The sequence below is a fragment of the Erpetoichthys calabaricus genome, chromosome 7 (genome assembly GCF_900747795.2).
Source record: "Erpetoichthys calabaricus chromosome 7, fErpCal1.3, whole genome shotgun sequence".
In the NCBI taxonomy this organism is placed as follows: Eukaryota; Metazoa; Chordata; class Cladistia; order Polypteriformes; family Polypteridae; genus Erpetoichthys; species Erpetoichthys calabaricus.
In genome coordinates, this window is record NC_041400.2 from 30,033,614 (window position 1) to 30,057,459 (window position 23,846).

At 40.1% G+C, this 23,846-nt stretch overlaps 1 protein-coding gene across 1 annotated transcript in view; it reads left to right on the forward strand.

Moving 5' to 3' along the window:
• Positions 1 to 23,846, forward strand: part of auh (AU RNA binding protein/enoyl-CoA hydratase) — a 208,128-nt gene that overhangs the window by 36,913 nt on the left and 147,369 nt on the right. The window contains exon 4 of the mRNA XM_028804872.2: positions 3,379 to 3,465. Coding sequence (XP_028660705.1) covers positions 3,379 to 3,465 — 87 coding nt within the window. The remainder of the gene's footprint in view (positions 1 to 3,378; positions 3,466 to 23,846) is intronic.

Here is a 23,846-nt window from a genome sequence, read left to right on the forward strand (position 1 = left end):
ATTAAAGATATGGTTACAAGAAAAAAAATGAAATTGGTGGAGATTGATAATTAATAATTAACATACAAAATATAAATCAACACACACTTACATTAAATAGATAAATAGATAATATTATTATTAGAAATGTGGTGTCCATGGTCAGGTGGCTGGAGAGGATAGAAAAAATAATAAACTCCATATATTTTGGAGACAAAAAGAAAATCTGCATGGGCTCCAAGGCCAAAAGAATGCACAGCCCCTACTAGGCATTATACCTGACAGAAATGTTCTAAAGTAGTATCTTAATGTTTTTCAGGGTTTGTCCTAAAAAATTTGATGCATTGTGTCTTGTGGAAAATTAGGCATCTTCTTTCATTTAAGCTTCACAGGCAGCCACATAGAAAAGAAAACAACAAAAAAGAGATTAATATTTATTGCAAATTAATTGAAGAATATGACAATTCTATACATGTATAGTCTTATCAGGAGTAGAACTAAAATATAACAATGAAAAAGCCAAATAAAGTGGGTTTTTAGCAGTTCTGTAGTGTTCACCTGGCATATACTGTATGTATTGGTAAATTTATTCTTGGTTTTTTGGTGCATATTAGCAAAGGGCCATCTCACCACTTCTTTTCTGCTTAGCTCTTGGAATAGAAAGTAGTCCACCATTAGAGGATCCAAGGTTACAACGTGGAATGTAGGTGTTGTTTAAAGTAGTTATTTGTAGTCAGTTCTAAAGGACGTGGGTAACTAATATTACAATACTAAGACTGTTGAGATGTTCTTTTTCTGGTTAAGATTCTTTCTGTTGCATTTTTAATCTACAGTACAAATAGATAAAGTACATACTGTTGAGGATGCAGTTACTGCAGATAGTTTAGTAAAGTTAATGCCAGTATTTGAGCTGGGTTGTTACTTTTCATTATTGTGAAAGCTATATCAAAAAATATTGCTAACTGCTTTAACGCAGGTGAAAGAAAAGTTGCAAGTTACTTAAACGGGTGATTCATCTCATCCGGTGAAAATTTGGCCTATTGGTCATTAAATTATTTTATTTTTCCTTCACTTGTCTTTTTCTTCCAATTGCGTGTCTATACTTTGTAAGCCATTGTTGTTGTTATGAGACCATGAAGGTGATTGTTAAAAAGTTAACATAATCTAATTTCCTGTTAGTCAAAATTTGATGTTGTGGAGGTCAAAGCCTTTCTTGGCAGCACTGAGCGTAAAGTGATCATTAAACAACAAAAATATAATTTGGATTACTCTGCATGCCATCTCTACTACATGAAAAAACTAAAATTACTTTTTTAAAATATTTCCATAATTTTCATTGTTCAGTATATGAAACAGTTGTTGTGAATCTGGAGGCGGCACTGAAATATTTAATTAGGTGCCATTTTATCTGGATCTTGATCAGTTTGATTGTGAACAATAAAGTAAATGGAATTTTTGCTGTAAATAATATAGGGACTGCCCTCCTCCTCCCCCATCCTTTTCTGAGAAGGGACCAAATGTTCACGCAATTGAAAGTTGTAGGTGGTTCAGCCATCATAAAAATCACTACTTTTTTTTTAACAGTGTAGTAGAATCATAACTGTTGTATTAAGCACATTTTTCTTTACGTTGTAGAATAAAGTGTCCTCTAGTTTATAGTGGAACAACCTTAGAATTTACATTTATTCATTCATGCATTGTTTTCATACTGTACATCACTACTTCATAAAGATATAATGCAGCCAAAAAAAAAAGTGAAACTGGTTTTAATTAAAAAGTAAAAAGGACTTGGACCTTCCACTGATGTGTAAAATTTTAATATTGTTTTGTTTGGTATTTTTATTTATTTATTTATAGATGTCTTGAAAATTGATTTAGGATTTGGAAAGAACTTTAAAGTCAGTTTTTCCTGGTAGTAAGAGTACATCTGAAAGCTTTGATGCATTATGTCACATAGCACATTTTCCAAAGCAGTCTTTGGTGATTAACAAGTATTGATCTGCAGGTGGTAGTTATTAATCTTTCACTATGTATATTAACAGATTAACTGCCTACTTAATTACAGAGATGTTCTGAATCTACAAAGGATTTATTTAATTGTTTATTTTTACTTAATTACAGTAATGCAAAGAAAGCAGTTGCATAATTTTATTAGAAGACTTGTAAATAGCAAAAAAAAAAAAAAAAATTGTCAGTCACTTGTTTTTTTTGTAAATATTTTGTCCATTAGTTATGAATACTCAAATCTAATAAATGATATCCTGTCGTCCACCAAACAAAACTTTGCTGGGTAGTTCATTATATGGTTCTTTATTTTTAGCCAGGTCAGCCCAGCATGCACTCTCTTAAGGAAATATTTTTGATCAACAAAACCTTTAATTAGAACTTGTTACTTTTGTTCAGAGCATGTCGCTAATTTGTTTTGTGCAATCATGAGTATAGATTTAAAGTATGAGATATTGAGTTATATTTTTTCAGTAGTGCTAGTTTAAAAAAAATTGGTTGCATATTAAGCAAAATTAGAATTAGGTCATGCTTTAAATGGAAAGGTGTCACTGAAATATCCATTACAAAAATGCAAAAAAATTTAAACACACCTTTGACCTGGACCTTTTAGTCTTTGAAAACAATTCATATTTTTTACATTTGTAGTTGAGAGGATGCTTGTTAAATTAGTAATAATAATTTTTATTGCATACTAATATAATATTCTTTCAATGTGCAATCTTTTTCTATTTAACAATTTCCTGCTTTAACACTTTTCTCTTTTTTTGCTACTTTTGTTTAGCTATTGTCAACCATACAAATAATTTTCTTATTTAAATATTTGTTACCTAAATTTTTTATATAAATATTAACCACATGAAAGGGACATTTCTTTGTTCATTATTTTGGTCATTGCTCAGTAATGTCAAATTCATTTTGTTTCGTCTATGCCTGTTTACAAATAATAAATATTTCAACCAGCACATTATTTTCTCTTCACAAATATTTTATATAATGTTATCAAGTAAATTAATGTAAATTAAACAGACCAGACTAGTGACCCAACAAGTTCTGTGACCATGCAACTAAAATAGTGCTCAAACCTTTTCAAATTCTTTTTATTTTAATTTATTTATTTTCATTTTTTTAATTCAGCAAATAAAATGTAACTGCATATTACCATTTTCATAAAAATAGCATTTAGTTGTTTACTATAAAAAATTTACTTTTTTTTTTCACTTCAAATTCAGCAAAATATGTTATTTGGCCAGTGGTGTCCAAACCCTTGCATATATTGCATTTATTTTATAATTACACCCGTGCATGTTTTAATTTTGCTTTTCTTCAAATTTTTAATGACCACACACATTTGCAAAATTATTCCAAGACTGAATTCTTTTTTTGTTTGTTCAGGAGCTGATCTCAAAGAAAGATCAAAGATGCACCCTAGTGAAGTGGGGCCATTTGTATCAAAAGCCAGAGCTTTAATGAATGAAATTGGTAAGTACTAACCTGTTGACATTGAAATAAATGAAGTGATTAAGGTAAATTGTTCAGTGCTATGTAAAAGTTTGGGCACCCTCATGAAGTTGCATGATAATTTGCTCCGTCTTCATAAGAGAAGATCACAGCAATGTTCCATTTTTTTTACTATAGAAATGTAAACAAGGGGATGTTTATCAGACCAAAATTCTCATGTAGCATTATTGAGTTGTGTGAAATAAAAAAAAAAAATGTAAAAAATGTGAAGTGCAAACGTTTTGGGCGCCTTATAATTGTATTAATTTGAAGACCTGTAGTCATTTAATGCTGACAGGTTTCAGCACAAAATTGCTTTGTTTAGCTCATTAGATCTTAAACTACAAAGACAATTACAACCAATAATGAAAAAGGTTATTTAACATAGGTAATTGCTAGTTGTGCTTGTCCTTGGTTCTCTCTTAGAGAGTGGCAACATGGGAACCTCTAAAGAACTCTCTACTGACTTAACAAAACTAAGATAATTTGTTGTTATGAATTAGGAGATGGGTACAAGAAATTATCACAAAGGTTTGGACTGTCAGTCTCCACAGTCAGAAATGTAGTTAGGAAATGGAAGGCCACAGGAGCAGTCCTTGTGAAGGAAAAATGTGGTAGGCCAAGAAAAATATCTGAAAGGCACACCCTAAGGCTGGTTAGAATGGTCACAGACCACCTCCAGAGAGCTATAAGAACATCTGGCTGCTGATGGTGTCATTGTACATCATTCCACAGTTCAGCACACTTTGCACGGGGAACAGCTTGGTGGAAGGGTGATGTGTAAAAAGCCTTTTCTGAGTACTTGCCACAAGAAGAGTCACATGAGGTATGCAAAAGCGCATCTGGACAAGCCAGAAACATCTTTGAGGAAAAAAATACTGTGGTTCAGATGAGACTAATGTAGAGTTATCTGCTCACAACCAGAGGCGCTATGTATGGGGATAAAAACTCACAGCATTCCAGAAGAACTTGCTGCCTACTGTGAAATTTGGTGGAGGATCCATTATGTTATGGGGCTGTGTGGCTAGCACAATTACTGGAAACCTTGTTAAAGTTGAGGGCCACATGAATTCCTCCCAGTATCAGCATATTCTTGACAAGAATGTTCAAGAGTCAATCACAAAATTGAAGTTACGCAGGGGTTGGGTGTTTCAGCACGACAATGATCCAAACCACTGTTCAAAATCTACTAAGGAATTCATGCAGAGGCACAAGTACAATGTTCTAGAATGGCCATCCTAGTTCCCAGACCTGAACATCATTGAAAATGTATGGATTGATTTGAAGCAGGTGGTCCACGCTCAGAAGCCATCAAACCTGACTGAACTGGAGGCATTTTGTATGGAAGAATGGTCCAAAATTACACCAGCCAGAATTCAGGGACTTGTCAGTGGCTGTTGGAGGTGTCTACAGGCTGTTGTTTTAGCAAAAGGAGGCTTTACTAAAAATTGATGGAATTATTCCTTTGGGGCGCCCAAATTTATGCACCTTCCTATTTTTGTTTAAATGCACATTAAATTGGTTCTGTTGGTCCAATAAAAATATTTCACTACTGAAATGTTGCTGCTTCCATAAGGTATAAAATATATTAAAATGAAGTTGCTGCCTCAAAAGCTTAGCAAGTTATAAATTGATAGTGATTTTTATCAGAGGTGCCCAAACTTTTACATAGCACTGTAAATACACCAGAAGTAACCACACTTCTTGTATGTAATAAATTTTGTATTTATTAGGCTCACTTCCCAACCTCCTAATCTACACAAGGGCTTTTATGATAAGTTTGGTTTTAATACTCAAATATATATTTGCATTATTTCACAAAAATGATAGTTATTATGCAAAGTATTTTGTAAATCTTCCATGGGCTCACCACCTACGGGAGGGGCCAAGGAGGTCGGGTGCAGTGTGAGCTGGGGTGGTGGCCAAAGGTGGGGACCTTGGAGCTACAGAAGCTGGCTCTTGGGACGTGGAATGTCACCTCTCTGAAAGGGAAGGAGCCTGAGCTAGTGCGCGAGGTAGAGAGGTTCCGGCTAGATATAGTCGGGCTCACCTCGACGCACAGCTTGGACTCTGGAACCAATCTCCTTGAGAGGGGCTGGACTCTCTACCACTCTGGAGTTTCCCCCAGTGAGAGGTGCCAAGTGGGTGTGGGCATACTTATTGCCCCCCGACTTGGAGCCTGTACATTACCCCGGTGGACGATAGGGTAGCCTCCCTCCGCCTTTGGGTGGGGGGACGGGTCCTAACTGTTGTTTGTGTATATGCACCAAACAGCAGTTTGGAGTACCCACCCTTTTTGGAGTTCCTGGAGGGGGTGCTAAAGGGCATACCTTCTGGGGACTCCCTTGTACTGCTGGGAGACTTTAATGCTAACGTGGGCAATGACAGTGAGACATGGAAGGGCGTGATTGGGAGGAATGGCCCCCCCGATCTGAAGCCAAGTGGTGTTTTGTTATTGGACTTAAGTGATCATTACGGATTGTCCATAACGAACACCATGTTCAAGCATAGGGGTGTTCATATGTGCACTTGGCACCAGGACATCCTAGACCTCAGTTCGATGATCGACTTTGTGGTCGTGTCGTCGGACTTGCGGTCACATGTCTTGGACACTTGGGTGAAGAGAGGGGCGAAGCTGTCAACTGATCACCACCTGGTGGTGAGTTGGCTTCGATGGTGGGGGAGGATGACGGTCAGGCCTGGTAGGCCCAAACATGTTGTGAGGGTCTGCTGGGAATGTCTGGCAGAGTCCCCTGTCAGAATTAGCTTCAACTCTCACCTCTGGCAGAACTTTGACCACGTCCCGAGGGAGGTGGGGGACATTGAGTCCGAATGGGCCATGTTCCGTGCCTCTATTGTTGAGGCGGCTGACCGGAGCTGTGGCCGTAAGGTGGTCGGCGCCTGTCGTGGCGGCAATCCCTGAACCCGTTGGTGGACACTGGCAGTGAGGGATGATGTCAAACTGAAGGAGGAGTCCTACCGGACCCTTTTGTCCTGTGGGACTCTGGAGTCAGCTAATAGGTACCGGCAGGCCAAGCGTAATGCGGCTTCAGTGGTTGCTGAGGCAAAAACTCGGGCATGGGAGGAGTTTGGGGAGGCCATGGAGAACGACTTTTGGATGGCTTTGAGGAGATTCTGGTCCCCTGTCCTTAGTCTCAGGAGGGGGAAGCAGTGCAGTGTCAACACTATATATGGTGGAGATGGTGCACTGCTGACCTCGACTCGGGACGTAGTGGGTCGGTGGGGCGAGTACTTTGAAGACCTCCTCAATCCCACTAACATGCCTTCCAATGAGGAAGCAGAGCCTGGGGACTCGGAGGTGGGCTCCCCCATCTCTGGGACTGAGGTCACCGAGGTGGTCAAAAAACTCTTTAGTGTCAGGGCCCCGGGGGTGGATGAGATACACCCGGAGTTCCTCAAGGCTCTGGATGTTGTAGGACTGTCTTGGTTGACACGTCTCTGCAACATCGCATGGGCATCGGGAACAGTGCCTCTGGATTGGCAGACTGGGGTGGTGGTCCCCCTCTTTAAGAAGGGGGACCGGAAGGTGTGTTCCAACTACAGAGGGATCACACTCCTCGGCCTCCCTGGAAAAGTCTATTCGGGGGTTCTGGAGAGGAGGGTCCGTCGGATAGTCGAACCTCTGATTCAGGAGGAACAGTGTGGTTTTCGTTCTGGTCGCGGAACAGTGGACCAGCTCTACACCCTTAGCAGGGTCCTGGAGGGTGCATGGGAGTTTGCCCAACCAGTACATGTATTTTGTGGACTTGGAAAAGGTGTTCGACCGTGTCCCTCAGGGAATCCTTTATGGGGTACCGGACCCCCTGATAAGGGCTGTTCGGTCCCTGTATAACCGGTGTCAGAGCTTGGTCTGCATTGCCGGCAGTAAGTCGAACCCATTTCCAGTGAGAGTTGGACTCCGCCAGGGCTGCCCTTTGTCACCGATTCTGTTCATAACTTTTATGGACAGAATTTCTAGGCGCAGCCAGGGTGTTGAGGGGGTACGGTTTGGTGGACTCAGGATTGGGTCCCTGCTTTTTGCAGATGATTTTGTCCTGTTTGCTTCTTCAGGCCGTGATCTTCAGCTCTCTCTAGATTGGTTCGCAGCGGAGTGTGAAGCGGCTGGGATGGGAATCAGTACCTCCAAATCCGAGACCATGGTCCTCAGCTGGAAAAGGATGGAGTGCCCTCTCAGGGTTGGGAGCGAGATCCTGCCCCAAGTGGTGGAGTTCAAGTATCTCGGGGTCTTGTTCATGAGTGAGGGAAGAATGGAGCGTGAGGTTGACAGGTGGATCGGTGCGGCGTCCGCAGTGATGTGGGCTCTACATCGGTCTGTCGTGGTGAGAAAGTAGCTGAGCCATAAGGCAAAGCTCTCAATTTACCAGTCGATCTATGTTCCTACCCTCACCTATGGTCATGAGCTATGGGTAGTGACCGAAAGAACGAGATCATGAATACAAGCGACTGAAATGAGTTTCCTCCACAGGGTGTCTGGGCTTTCCCTTAAAGAGAGGGTGAGAAGCTCAGTCATTCTGGAGGGGCTCAGAGTAGAGCCGCTGCTCCTCCGTATTGAGAGGAGTCACATGAGGTGACTTGGGCATCTGATCAGGATGCCTCCTGGACGCCTCCCTGGTGAGGTGTTCCGGGCATGTCCAACCGGGAGGAGGCCCTGGGAAAGACCCAGGACACGCTGGAGGGACTATGTCTCCCGGCTGGCCTTGGGAACACCTCGTGATTCTCCTGGAAGAGCTAGAAGAAGTGGCCGGGGAGAGGGAAGTCTGGGCATCTCTGCTCAAGCTGCTGCCCCCGCGACCCAATCTCGGATAAGCGGAAGAGGTTGGATGGATAGATGGTATTTTGTAAATATCATTGCTGCTTTATTATGGCATTACCTCTTTTATGAAAACTTTTCAGAATGCAGGCTTTGCTGGCATACATGCTGCAGGCAATGCTGTGTACATGTGGATTTCTGTCTTCTTGGTAAAACTGGAAGATAGACAGTTTGATAATAGCAGCGTTTCAAGAAGAGTACTGAAACAGAAGAAAGGCATTTTAGTATTGCAAGTTGAAAGAGTACCAAAGATAGGTTTTGACAGAAAGATTTTGGACCTTTTTTACTCTTTGTTCATAACAGCTTGAATAAGACTAATTTAACTATTAGCTGTAATAATGTACTGTTGAAATACTGTAACATTTGAGATGTATCATGGTAGCACAAGAACAAAAGACTTTTGACAAACGAGAGAAGACAATTATCACCATCAAAATTATTTTTGTAGCTGTTAAATGCATTGCTCCACAATTACATTCAAATAGTTTTTAAAAGTTGTGAAAATTTCCACTTCCATTGCTTCACCTGGTAGTTTATTCCATATACCCATGACTGTTTATGTGGAGAAATGCTTCCTTTCTTATTTCTTATAGGCATGTTCTCTTAATTTCCACCTATTTCATTGAGTTTCAATTGTCCTTAAGTGAGTGATTGACTGTTTAATTGAAACAGTTCAGCTGGATGAACATCATTGTCTACTGATACATTTTGACAATTTCAGAATGCCTAGATTGGTACTTATACAGGCTTCTTTGTTCACAACTAAGAGATTAAAGGAGTTGAATTCCCTGAGCCTGTTAGAGTAGTATATGCACTTTATTCCAGAAATGCACTTGTTTGTTCTTCTTTTGACTGCTTTCAGAGCTGCTATGTCTTCTCTTTTATAATACGGTGACGAAAACTTCACAATGCACTGATCAGCCACAACATTAAAACCACTGACCGGTGAAGTGAGTAACATTGATTAACTTGTTACAGTGGCACCTCTTTAGGGATAAGATACTGAATATTAGGCATCAAGTGAACAGTCAGTTCTTGAAGGTGAAAATGAGCAAGTGTAAGGATCTGAACGACTTTGACAAGGGCCAAATTTTGATGGCTAGATGACTAGAGCATTTCCAAAATGGCAAGTATTGCGAGATGTCCCAGTATACAGTGATTATTATCTACCAAAAGTGGTCCAAGGAAGGACAGCTGATGAATTACTGACAGAGTCATGGGCACCAAAGACTCATTGATGCATTTGGGAAGTGAATGCTAGTCTGACTGGTTGAATCCCACAGAGTAATCATCATCACACAAATTGCTGACAAAATTAATGCTGGTGATGAAAGAAAGGTATCGGGACACACGCAGCCTCCCAGTTTGCCAGGAATGGGGCTGTGTTGCCTCAGACTGGTCAGAGTGCCCATGCTGACCCCTTTCCACCTCATAACACGCTTATAGTGAGTCATGTAAGCATCAGAACTGGACCATGGAGCAATGGAAGAAGATGGCCTTTTCCTTTAGATCATGTGGATGTCTTCATGGTTGTGCATCATTCATTTTGGAAAGAGTTGGCAGCAGGTTGCATGTACTATGGGAAGAAGGCAAGCCGGTAGAGACAATGTGATGCTCAGGGCAGTGTTCTGCAAGGAAATCTTGGGTCTTGGCATTCTTGCGGATGTTGCTTTGACATTTACCACCCACCTAAAGACTGTTACAGACCATATACACCACTTCATGGCAACTGTATTTTCTGATGACAGTGGCTTCATTTAGAAGAATAATGTGGCTGCCACACTGCAAAAATTGTTCAGGAATGATTTAAGGAACATGACAGAGAGCTCAAGGTGTTGACTTGGCCTTCAAATTCCCCAGATTTCAATCTGAGCAAGAATCTAAGGGGTGTGCTGGAAAGACGAGTCCCCTCGACGGAGACTCCAGCTTGAAGAATCTACAGCAGACATCCTGGAGCAGATACCACAGACTTGTGGAAGCCATGCCTCGACAAGTCAGACCTGTTTTGGTAGTACAAGGGTCACCTACAAAACATTAGGCAGGTGTTTTTAATGTTGCAGCTGAATGGTGTAGACTCCAGATATCGTTTAAAACATTTTGAGCTTGAATATGACTTCGCTTGATTTATATTTTTACAATATAATTTTACATTTTATTTGCCTTTTTAATTGATATGAAACCCCCTAAATTATTTTCTATGGTTCTTTCTTGTACGTCAGTATTTCCTAGCTTGTATCTCTTATTGATTGTAGCTTTTGCCTGTATATAACATTTTGCACTTTTCTACATTAAACTGCATTTTACAAGTTTTTACACAGTTTAGAAATTTCCAAGGTGTGTTTGAATTTCTTTTGCTGCACTCTTGAACTTGAATGTCATCTGGAAATTTCTCAGGTTTGCTAGTAACAGAATGTACTGTATGTCTGTACATAAAAACAATTTAAAATTTACTTTTGTAAAAGTCACCTTTGATGCCATTGGCTTCTTTCCATTTTTCAGATTACCAATCAAAAGTGATAAACGAAATTTGACTAACCATTTCAAATCACTTTCTTTTCTTTGAAAAACAATCCCATCACCCCCTGAGGATTTTTGCTTATCTTTTAACACAAACACTGCTACAAGCACACCTGATTCTTTGGTTTAAAAAATTTTTAAGCATACAGGTATAGTTCCTTTTCATTTCTGCCTGAGGCATTACACTTCTTTTTTTATTTCTTCTTATTTTGCAAGTAAGCAGGTATTTATGTATTTTTTTTACATTTTTGTTAACATTTTCTTGTGCATCTCTAAAGCCTTGTTTCATTTTCTCTTTTAACTTTTGAATGCTTGTTTCATAGTTACAGTTTACAGCATCCTTGGTCTGGTTTTTATTTTTTAATGATAACCTTTAATTTCTTTTGCAGCTTTTCTTTTCTGTTTTATTGTAATTAGATATTTTTGAAAATACCTTTCTAGCTCTTGATCAAAATGATCGAAGTGATGCAGTCTCTTATATTTACAGGCAATTATTTTTATTTTACTGCCTTTTATAGGCAACAACAACAACATTTATTTATATAGCACATTTTCATACAAAAAGTAGCTCAAAGTGCTTTACATAATGAATAAAAGACAAATAAGAAATTAAAATAAGACAACATTAGTTAACATAGAAAGGAGTAAGGTCCGATGGCCAGGGTGGACAGAAAAAACAAAAAAAAACTCCAGAAGGCTGGAGAAAAAAATAAAATCTGTAGGGGTTCCAGGCCACGAGACTGCCCAGTCCCCTCTGGGCATTCTACCTAACATAAATGAAATAGTCCTCTTTGTAGTTCGGGTTTTCACAGAGTCACTTGATGCTGATGGTCATACAGACTTCTGGCTTTTAATCCATCCATCCATCATTGTTGGATCATCATGGTGCTTTGGGTAGATGGTGGTGGCACACGCCACCACCAACAGGACACCAGAAAAGGAAACAGAAGAGAGAGTAGGGGTTAGTACAGATTTTGAATGAATAGTTATTATTAGGGATGCACCGATACCACTTTTTTGGAAAACGAGTACGAGTACTTGCATTTCAGTACTTGCCGATACCGAGTACTTAATAAAAACATGATTAGGTATACCCCATGTCTGGGGCATTTCCTCAAACACATGCGCTATAGCCTAGCTGGTGTGCGAGCCGCGGAATTGTTTTGCATGTAATATGGCTCGTTGCGGCGTGAAACTCTCGTCTATCCACTGGGAGGTTAGGCTAATTAGCGACACGGGGCTAACACTGCTTGTTAAAATATCCGTGGTGAAACTAAACGCAGAGGAGGCTTGCAGTAGGCTGTGGATATGTTTTTTCACGGAGTCGTGTAGTTTAGGCAGCTCCGTGTCAGTCATGTAGCGGCGGCTTGGGACATCATATCTGGGCTCCAGAACATGGAGGAGACGCAGGAATCCCACATTTTCTACCTCCGAGAGTGGCTGGTCACTCAATGCAATGTACTCGATAATTGCCTGTGTTATTTTCACAGCACGTGGATTGTCTCTGGACATTTTCTCTCGTCTTGCAAGAGTTTGCTGCAGCGTGGGTTGTGTTGGTTTAGAAGCGTGGGTAAACTCTTTGTACTCGTTGTCGTGTTGGGATTTTAGGTGCTTGATTAAATTACTTGTGTTAAATGCGCTACCTTTTGAGCCTCCTCTGGACAATTTCGCTGAGCACAATTTGCAGTCCGCTTTTGTTTTGTCGTCTTCATTCACTTTGAAATAGTTCCACACGTCTAGGGTTACCACTTTTAATACAAAAAAATAAGGGACGCATACTGCAGCGGGGGCCACATCCCGTATTACCCAATCAAAAGTAGGAAAGGAGGCATCTTCATAAAATACGTGGGGGATGATTTGCATGAGACGCTGCTTTAAAAAAAAATGATAAAAAAAATACGGGACAAAACCCGTCCCGTATTGATTCAAAACGGGACGCGCAATTTCATTCTCAAATACGGGACGATTCCGTATTTTAAAGGACGGGTGGCAACCCTACACACGGCTGACATGTCTCGCCTCGCCTTCTCCCCGCTCTGAGCTGCAGCCGGGGCCCTGGGGCGGGCACTCGGCGCCTGTGATTAACCCCTTACACGCCGCTCAAACATAGACATTTCTCAGACCGTGGTATCGGTCCCCGGTATCGGGGGACTTTTAACGAGTACGAGTACTTTAGAAAATGTGGTATCGAGGCCGATACCAGATACTGGTATCGGGATCGGTGCATCCCTAGTTATTATAATGAATTGGATATACAGAGTATCAGGATTAAATTACAGTGAAGTTATGAGAAGGCCATGTTAAAATAATGTGTTTTCAGTAGTTTTTTAAAGTGCTCCACTGTATTAGCCTGGCGAATTCCTACTGGCAGGCTATTCCAGATTTTAGGTGCATAACAGCAGAAGGCCGCCTCACCACTTCTTTTAAATTTTGCTCTTGGAATTCTAAGGAGACACTCAGTTGAGGATCTGAGGTTACGATTTGGAATATAAGGTGTCAGACATTCCGATATATAAGACGGGGCGAGATTATTTAAAGCTTTATAAACCATAAGCAGAATTTTAAAGTCAATTCTGAATGACACAGGTAACCAGTGTAGTGACATCAAAACTGGAGAAATGTGTTCGGATTTTCTTTTCCTGGTGAGGATTCTAGCAGCTGCATTCTGCACTAATTGCAAACAATTGATGTCTTTTTTGGGTAGTCCTGAGAGGAGTGCGTTACAGTAATCTAGCCGACTGAAAACAAACGCATGAACTAATTTCTCTGCATCTTTCGATGATATAAGAGTTCTAACTTTTGCTATGTTTCTTAGGTGAAAAAATGCTGTCCTAGTGATCTGATTAATATGCGATTTAAAATTCAGATTACAATCAACGGTTACCCCTAAGCTTTTTACCTTCGATTTGACTTTTAATCCTAATGCATCCAGTTTATTTCTAATAGCCTCATTGTATCCATTATTGCCAATCACTAAGATTTCGTTTTTTTCTTTATTTAATTTGAGAAAGTTACTATTCATCCATTCTGAGATACAGGTTAGACATTGTGTTAGCGAATCAAGAGATTTGGGGTCATCAGGTGCTATTGATACATACAGCTGTGTGTCATCAGCATAGCTGTGGTAGCTCACGTTATGTCCCGAGATAATCTGACCTAATGGAAGTATGTAGATTGAGAAGAGCAGCGGACCCAGGATAGAGCCTTGTGGAACACCATATAGAATTTCATGTGTCTTTGAGTTATAATTACCACAACTAACAAAGAATTTTCTCCCTGCCAGGTAGGATTCAAACCAATTTAAGACACTGCCAGAGAGGCCCACCCATTGACTAAGGCGATTCTTAAGAATATTATGATCAATGGTGTCAAATGCGGCACTCAGATCTAAGAGGATGAGAACAGATAAATGGCCTCTGTCTGCATTTACCCTCAAGTCATTTACTACTTTAACGAGTGCAGTTTCTGTGCTGTGATTTGTTCTAAAACCTGACTGAAATTTATCAAGAATAGCATGTTTATTGAGGTGCTCATTTAACTGTATAATGACTGCCTTCTCTAGAATTTTACTTAAGAAAGGCAGGTTAGAGATGGGTCTATAATTTTCAAGAGCAGAGGGGTCGAGATTATTTTTCTTAAGTAGGGGTTTAACTACCGCAGTCTTAAGACAGTCTGGGAAGACCCCTGTATCTAATGACGAATTTACTATGTCAAGAACATTATCAATAAGCACGCCCGATACTTCTTTGAAAAAATTTGTTGGTATTGGGTCAAGGGCACAGGTGGAGGGTTTCATTTGAGAAATTATTTTATGTAAATCAGGTAAATCTATCCTAGTGAAAGACTTTAATTTGTTTATTATGGAGTAGTGGGGTTTAGGAGGATCCTTAGTGTTGGGGAGATATACTATGTTATTTCTAATATCATTAATTTTTTGATTGAAAAATACAGCGATAGCCTCACAGGTTTTACTGGAAGTACTTAGGAGGCATTCCTTTGAGTTACCTGGGTTTAACCGACGATCAATCGTCGAGAATAAAACTCTGGGATTACTAGCATTGTTATTTATAATCTTAGAGAAATAGCAGCGCCTCTCAAGATGGACTGTGTTATTGTATTCTGTTATTATAACTTTTAATATTTCATAGTCAATAGTTTAGTTTTCCTCCATTTACGCTCAGCTCTATGGCATGTTCTCTTTAAATCAGACACTCTTTGGGTCTTCCATGGTATAACAATGCTAGAAGATTTTTTAACTGTCTTTTCAGGTGCAACTAAGTCAACAGCAGCCCTCACTTTAGTATTAAATCTTTCCACCTTACTATTTACATTCTCCTCGCTATTATAGTTGGCACTATAAACGGACTGATTGGTTAGAATGTTTGTAAGTTTTAAAGTTGCTGATGAGTCAAAGAAGCGTTTTTTAACAATATGCTTCTCATGAGTGTTTTCTATCATTATTTCTATATTAAAAAGTAGAAGAAAATGGTCTGATAGACCCGTATCAATGACCTGCTTTATATCAACTTTTAGTCCTTTAGTAATTACTAAGTCTAACGTATGACCTGCTTTATGTGTAAGCATTAGTTTACATTAATTCTCCAACTCCCAGATAGAATGCTGTAGCTTCAGTCAGACCAGTAATTTAGCATCTGTTGTTTACTTTCCTTAAGATGTGACAAAAAAAAAATATTGATTTTTCAGAGTTCTGTTATGCATCATGCTTCATTCACAGATCACGCCTTTCACGATCCATAGTACTAATCATCTGATTTTGAAAATAGTTTTACTTGTTTCTGCCCCTGCATAGTGTGTGAAAGGCTGTGTCCAGGACAGTGTTCTATCTGTATGTTTTATGTGTTTATTTTGGTGTTAGAGTGCCATAAATCTCCATTCTGTTACATGCTGATTTGCATGCAATTTATGCTTTTATTTCGCATGAAAAAAAAAACATTCTTGACATTTTATGTTAGCAAAGTGATCTTTGCTTGAGTGCTGTGTGAGTTAAAAGTTGTATTAGTTTAGAGACCTCATGTTTGAGGAAATATGCCATCCTTATCAGATGAATCACTTGATTAATTTTTTCCTCTCTTTAAATGTTTGTATATGTCTTCGCTGTGAATTGATTAAAAGATAACTTGGAAGTCTTAATTGTAGCAAAGTTTAATTGAAATATCAGGTAAAGCTCAGTGTTCAATATTAATCTTAAATAAAATCACTGCATTATGGCAATATAGCTTAAGATAAGTTTATGTTTAGGTTGCCAAACAAGGTAATTGTTTTTACCTCACAAATTCTGCGTGTGCTTTGAAAAAATATCTTTAAATATAATATACCTGACAATGGATGATTGTCTAGCAAAGGTAGCGTGATTGGCGGATATAGTGGCTAAGAGGTGTTCAGGGCAAGCAGAGAACTGTTATGATCAAAAGAAGCAACATTATTGAGAACTTGGGATACTGCAAGTTGTGGTGTGTGAGGTATCCTGAATGCCTGTTCTTTCAAATAGCTTGGTGCTTGGTGATGTATTTTTTGTTCGTTGTGTCATAGTGACAACCTTATAGTAACTTTGAGGGCAAAGAGTTTTGAACTGTTGTGCACAACTCAGCAGGGACTGCATACAAATGCAAATACAGAGGTACTTATGAATAAGATGGAAGGATCAGTTGGGATTACTTACGGCAAATAGGTCTTTTTGTGCATTTCTTGTTTTACAGTCTATAATTCGTTAAGTAATGTTACGTGGTTTAGTACTTTGAGATATTGTGACATTTTATTCTAGGGGTGGACTGACAGCATAGGGCTCATTATAACAAGTAATATAAGGGGCGTAATAATACAGGCCTGCCGTGGGTTGGCACCCTGCCCAGGATTGTTTCCTGCCTTGTGCCCTGTGTTGGCTGGGATTGGCTCCAGCAGATCCCCGTGACCCTGTGTTCGGATTCAGCGGGTTGGAAAATGGATGGATGGATAATGCAGGCATTATCGGTTTGTTCTCCCTGGATCTTTGAAATGATGCACTGTTTGAGCTAAATGCATCTGTGCTGCTTTTCATTAATTTTATTTGGTATAGTAGTCAATACATATTTGCATCTAATTTTTTAAAGTGGGGATATTTACAATTTTGCTTAAACCAACTATGCAGTTGCTATGGTACTCCCACAATGCAAGAAGCTATGAAAGGAAAATACAAGGATATGGCATCATTATGAGAAGGTATGTGCAGAGTGGGGGATGAGGCCACAAATCTGAGTATAGAAAAGACAGGTGTACATAAAAAGTGAAAAAATGGGCTCTTGCATGTGGACTTCATTTTTTTTGCAATATTTTGTTGTACAGGATGTTGAGTCTTTAACTAGTATTGTATCAAATGACGTGGGCCTGTTATAGGATGAACACTTTTAGTCAGATACCTGAACAAGTAACTTTTGCCACACTTATTATAATTGATAATAGTAATGCTCCAAATCAGCTGTATTTCAACTGCACTTAACATTTTTAGTCCTTCCTTCGTTTTCCTCATTTCCTTTTCTGCAATACTAAATTTATGTTTTAGCACCGTACCAGTGCTTGCCAATTCCCACCCAGTGGATTAATGCTCTCTATGTCACTGTTTTAGGCACTGTCCTTTGAAGGATAACTCTCTGTTGTTGAGCTAGCTGGAATTTATGTGACTTTGGCAGACCTACTGTTTCTATTGGTTTCCCTGCAGCTGCCGATTTAAATGGTGGAGCTCCAGGTCATACTGTTGGTGATTCCAACTGATGCATGCTGTCAGCTTTATTACATTTTTTTTTTCTCCTGCTTACTTCTGTGAAGTAAATCTGCTTGGAGCATTTTTTTAAAACTTATGTGATTTTCAGGTCTGTTATGTATACACAGAGTGTTGAACTAACAGTTTCAGCTTACCTGGATAGATCTGACCTTAAGAAATGTCAAAAATGTGCAGCCACTGTTTTAGTGCTGTTGTATGTGGCAATTATTTGAAATGTAACAGAATGTCATTATAGCTTTCAATCTGTGTACAGTCATTAAGCACAGGGTATTTTACTCAGACTCTCATATCACTGACCTTCAGAATGTCCGTATCAGAGGGCTGTCCAATGTAATGTGGTCTTCTTTTCTTCTTGATTGAAGTGAGCCAGTGTTTGACACATGGTTCAGGATTATACTGCTCAAGATGGACTTTCTTTGCTGATTTTGACTAAATCCTCCAAGGTTAAGACATTGAGTGGGTTTCATACTTTGGTTTCATTCTGTTCTGTAATGAAAAACCGCATTCACACTGAGCTGATGAAATTGGCAGAAAAAGCAGGATCTCAACAAGATGTTTATTATTGTGGAAATCGGTACAATAAAACTCTTTTGTCAGTAAGACTTAACAAGAAATTGTTGTAACACTTTTCTGAGAATCAGCCTTTAATCAGAATTTTTAACAATCTCTTCCATTTGTATAGCCTTGACATCATATGCATTCTTCAATAGGACTTCTTGGTACCGTTTAATTAAAGTGTCAATCTCATTTTCTCCAAAAGTGTTTAAATCATCTGGCCATGAATCATGACAGAAGAATGAGAAGCAACTTATGATCTCAGACCCATGTTAGCTTTCTTGCTGTGATTACCCCTCATATTTACAAACTGGCTTTCCAGTTCCTTGACTCTAACCTCCGCTGTTTTCTCAGCATGCAGTTGAAGATTATGTCTAATGTTGGTGAGACTTGCGCCTTTGAGTTGGATATCTATATTACTAAACGACAGTTTAATTTATGCACGGCAGATGCACCGAAGCGCATGCGCACTGCGCCGCAGCGCCACAGAGGCAAACCCAGCGGCTTCCCAGAGTCAGTAGGTGGCGCACAAACAACACAACCTGTAAACTAAACTTGCTCTAATCCACTGTGCCAACAGTCGGTGTCAGCAGAGGCAAAGGAGTCACGGCTCCAAATGGACAGAGCTCGACGATTTGTAATACAAAACCGAGCCCGTAGTTCCCAGAGTCAGTGCGTGGCGCCCAAACACCACAACCTGTAAACTACACCTGCTCTAATCCACTATGCCAGCAGTCAGTGTATGTAAGTTGGAGTATGCTTCCTAACAGTAAACGACTTCTACCTAACGACACAGCCACAGAACAACAAAGACGAGACTGCATGGATAAAAACAATACACGGAGGCTCCTACGATGCGCTTCAGACACACCAGAAGCAAAGATGTCACGGCTCCACAATGAAAGAGCTCAACTAACGGAAATACAAAACGAGCCCGTATGGATAAACAAAATGAATGAACGCGCCCACAACGCACTTCTGACACAGCATAGGCAAAGGATTCACGGCTCCAAATGGAAGGAGCTCAACGATTAGTAATACAAACACGAGCCCGTATGGCTACGACCTGTAAACGAGCTCGTATGGATAAAAACAATGAATGAAGGCGCCCACACAAAGAAACCGCTTTAGTACAAACATGTTTATTTAATTAAATGAAAACTTTACCATGGCTATGACCTGTGAACTAAACCTGACGTAAAGCGTGCACGCAGGTTGTACAGCCGCCCGAACGCGACCGCCCACACCACCGCATATACCAACTTCATTTAGTAATGTAGCTCTCCATGCCCGGATCCGCCGCCATGGTCACTTCAGCACGCGAATCCGCCGCCGTCAGCAAACGACGTCTCCCTGATGACACAGCCATAGAAAAACAAAAAAGGGACTACATGGATAAAAACAATAAACGAAGGTGCCTACAACACGCTTCTGAAACACCAGAACCAGATGAGTCACAACTCCAAAAAGAAACCGCTTTAGTACAAATATGTTTTTTTAATTAAATGACATTTCCCAGGACGCACCCACCCTCCATGATATTTCATCCCTCCAAATATCGGAGGGAACAGAAAGTGATTGCTATTCTTGGATTTGCAATTCTTTCGAGAATCGCGGGGTTGCTGGTTGTATTGATACTACTCACTGACTTTCCCTGCCTTTTATTTTCCAGTCTGTCTGAGATCTGTGTGTTATCCCGGGGCACCACATTTTTATTCTGAGCAAATGATTCTAGCCCAGTGTACTGCAGAAACTCCTGCAACTTTTCTTTCCTTAATGGTCTGTCTGATATCCTATTGATTTGTGAGAACACAACTGCCAATAGCTGCTGCGCCTTGAGGCAAAATTAAAGAAAGCAGGGGGCAGGTGTTTCTACAGCTCTGCTCCAGCTGTGAAAATCAGTACCTAATCAACCCCCCCTACAACCCCCCGTGGATGAGACAGAAGGCCACAGTAGACATGAAGGTGATAAAAGGTTGTATAACGTTTTTGAAGAATATTAGCTAGCTGTCTGTTGTCCATTTGTAAGCAGCAGACAGGGGGTACACATTTCTATGACCCTGCTCCAGCTGGGGCAATAACTTTACCTTGCAGTGGATAGGACAAAAGGGCACAGTGGAGAGAAAAAAATGACCAAAGTCTTCTTAGATTTTTTTAAATACAGTGCATCCGGAAAGTATTCACAGCGCATCACTTTTTCCACATTTTGTTATGTTACAGCCTTATTCCAAAATGGATTAAATTCATTTTTTTCCTCAGAATTCTACACACAACACCCCATAATGACAACGTGAAAAAAGTTTACTTGAGGTTTTTGCAAATTTATTAAAAATAAAAAAACTGAGAAATCACGTGTACATAAGTATTCACAGCCTTTGCCATGAAGCTCAAAATTGAGCTCAGGTGCATCCTGTAACTGCACTGTAGGTTTAGCTCAATTTTAGCCATCCAGTGTTCATTTTGTAAACAGAAGAGCATTTCAATGACGTAAGGCTGAGCTGAGGAAATGAGTGTCCCTTCCAATCAATGTAATGGAGAGGCACATTAATTATGAAAGTTCTATAGAAGACTTTCTTCAGCTATACAGTTTTGATTTTCCAAGCAGCTGACAGGAGCATGCATTTCTGAAGCAAATGCTCAGCAGTGGCAATGTGGAAATGAGTGTACCCTCTGGTGGAAGGGGTGGAGGGGCACAGTAGAGATAAACATGCTCTTGAAGATTGTCTGATAGGCTTATTAAAGATACTGTGCAGCAGTTTAACTACACAGTTTTCACAGTTCGATCAGTTTTAATCTTCCATGATCAGCTATGCATGTAATATACAGGAAAAAGAGTTTTATAGGATAATGATACCTTCTGTGAAAATAAGATCCTTTAATGGACAGCGGTGAAATTTAAGTTCCATAACAAAGCCTATTCTATTTAAATTTTTTTTTTCCCCTTGAAAAATATTTGAGTAAATGTTTAAGAGAAAGGCACCATGTATGGTGTGAAAGTGGATTAGGACATTTATTCTAACAATTTGTCTTTAAAATGTATTTGTACAGAGTTATTGAGTGTTGAGTAAAGAATTATTAATTATATAATTAGTATTAATTTTTTCCTAAATCTTATTTTTCATGTTTCTTTGTTGATGAGCTCACATTGAAAAATTTATTGATAAATGAATATATAGTGTGCATGCAAAAATGACTGAAATAACAACTAACAAACTGGCATTTAGCGATACCATTTTAACAAAGTTTATTATCCACCGTTAATCACACAGCGTCCCAATAAAATGACAATAACATGTAGTACACCTGCAACTTTAACACACAGATGCACCACATTGCTGTGCATGAGGAAACATCAGGCAGACGGCTGTGCCTGCATGTTTACTGACAGACAGGCTGGCGTTTTTCATTGAGCATGCGTTAAACCAAAAGAGAAACAGCATGCAAAGATGTTTGAACATGAAAAAATTCATGACAATCACACCTTAGTGTGCCTGCACCAAATCAAAAGGGACACTGAATTCCACGGGGCACAGATATTTTCATAATAATTTAGACATGATGGGCAGATGAATTTCAAATGTTTTGCATGTCTTCCTTGCGTTTTGATGACCTGTCGCGTCATATTCAGCCCATCATTCATCATTCTGGAACAAACGTAATCAGCCTGTCCTTGAAATTCACCATATGGAATTCACGGCTGGTGCCTCAACCATGTTGTGTACTTAGAAATATTTTCTAGCATGCATCTCCAAGTCATATGTCGTTTTTGTTGTTTGTCCCTTGCACCCTGTGCGAATGCATGAAGTGTATAAACCAGCCTTAAGTGTAATGTGGCTCACAGATATCCAAGAGGGACCGGGGAACACAGCCTGATTAAGCCAACAGGACCCCATTATCCTCAAAAAACAGATATGTGATCCTGAGGCCACTGAACTGGACACCCATCACTTCTTGGCTGTGCCTAGAAATTCTGTCCATAAAAATTATGAACATAACTGGGGACAAAGGGCAGTCCTGGCAGAGTCCTACACCCACTGGGAATGATGCTGACTTTCTGCCAGCAATGTGAACCAAGCTTTTGTATCAGTTCTACAGGAGCCAAATAGCCAACAACAGTGGGCCTGTTACTCCATCTCTCGAAAAACACCCCACAGGACAACTCAAGGGACACAGTCAGATGCTTTATCTGTGTCCACAAAACACATGTAGACTGGTTGGTCAAACATTCATGAACCTTCCAGAATCTTTTCTAGGGCAAAAAACTGCTCTATTGTTCTGTGCCCAGAATGAATTCTATATTGTTCCTCCTGAGTCTGAAGCTTGACCAACAGCTGGATCCTCCTTTCCAGAACCCTACAGTATACCTTCCTAGAGTGGTTCAGTGGGGTGATTTCCCCCTAAGGTTGGAGTACACCCTCTGGTCGTCTTTCTTAAAGATGGGTACCACCATCTCAGTTTGCCAATCCTGAGGCCAGGCATTGTCTCTGACCTTCACGCTATTGTGAAAGAGGCATGTGAGCCAGAGCCTTTAAGAACTCTGGGCAAATATCATGTATTCCTGGAGACTGGCCAGTGAGGTTTTTTTTTTTTTTTTTTTTTTTTTTATACTACCTCAGTGACTTCAGCTTTAGTGATGGGTGAGTCCTCCTCCGAGTCCCCTGAGACTGCTTCCTCAATGAAAGGTGAATTAGTAGGATTTAGGAGGTCCAAAAAAGGGTTCTTCTACTATCTGACTGTATCTCCGGGTGACGTCAGCAGCAGTCCATCCCTGCTATAACCGTATGGGTAAGGCAAGGCTTTTCCCTCCAAACTTGCCTGATAATTTACCAGAATCATTTCAAGGCTGACCAAAAGTAAACTACCACGGCCTCCTTGAATTCCTCCAACAACCGAGTTTTTCCTTCTAAAAATGCCATTGTTGTGCTCTGCTTGGCTTTTCTCTACCTGAGAAGCTTGAAAAACCCTCCTCTTAGAGTCTGATGGCATCCACCACCAGGTTTAGGGATTATCACTTCAACAGACACTAGTGACCTTTTGACAGCAGTGGAGTCACAGAACATGGCCCATTCGATTCAGTCTCCCCTGCCTCCCTTGAAATGCAAGAGAAATTTGTTTAAAGGTACGATTTGAAGATCTCCCAGATGGGGGAATCTGCCAAACATTTTCAGCACACTCTCACTATTCATTTGGGTCTAACCCAGTCTTTATAGCATCTTTCTTCATCATCTGATCCACCTTACAATCTGGTAATAATCAGTTGACAACTCAGCCCATCTCTTAACCCGAGTGTTTAAGACATATGGTCGTGGATCTGATGACACAAATATGAAATCATTCATTGACCTATGGCCTGGTTTATTTATGCTTGAATGTGGCTTTTGTTATAGACAAAGTGTGACCTGCACACAGTCACACCTTTCCAAATTTCACTGTCCTTGCCCATGAGAGCATTAGTCCCCCTGTGGTTGTGGTTATTTAAAGCCACCTTCGGATGCAAGCCTCTCTGACATTTTGCAGCATCTCTTCCCTGACCTCGCTGCAGGCCGTGCAGATTCTTTCCTCAAGCTGTGACAGGTTACGGGGCTTAGTGGCATACACCTTGCTTTTGATATAGCCCCACAAAAAAAGTCACAAGATGTAAGGTCTGGGGAAAACTGAGCCCATTCGAGGAGCCCCTTCGACTGA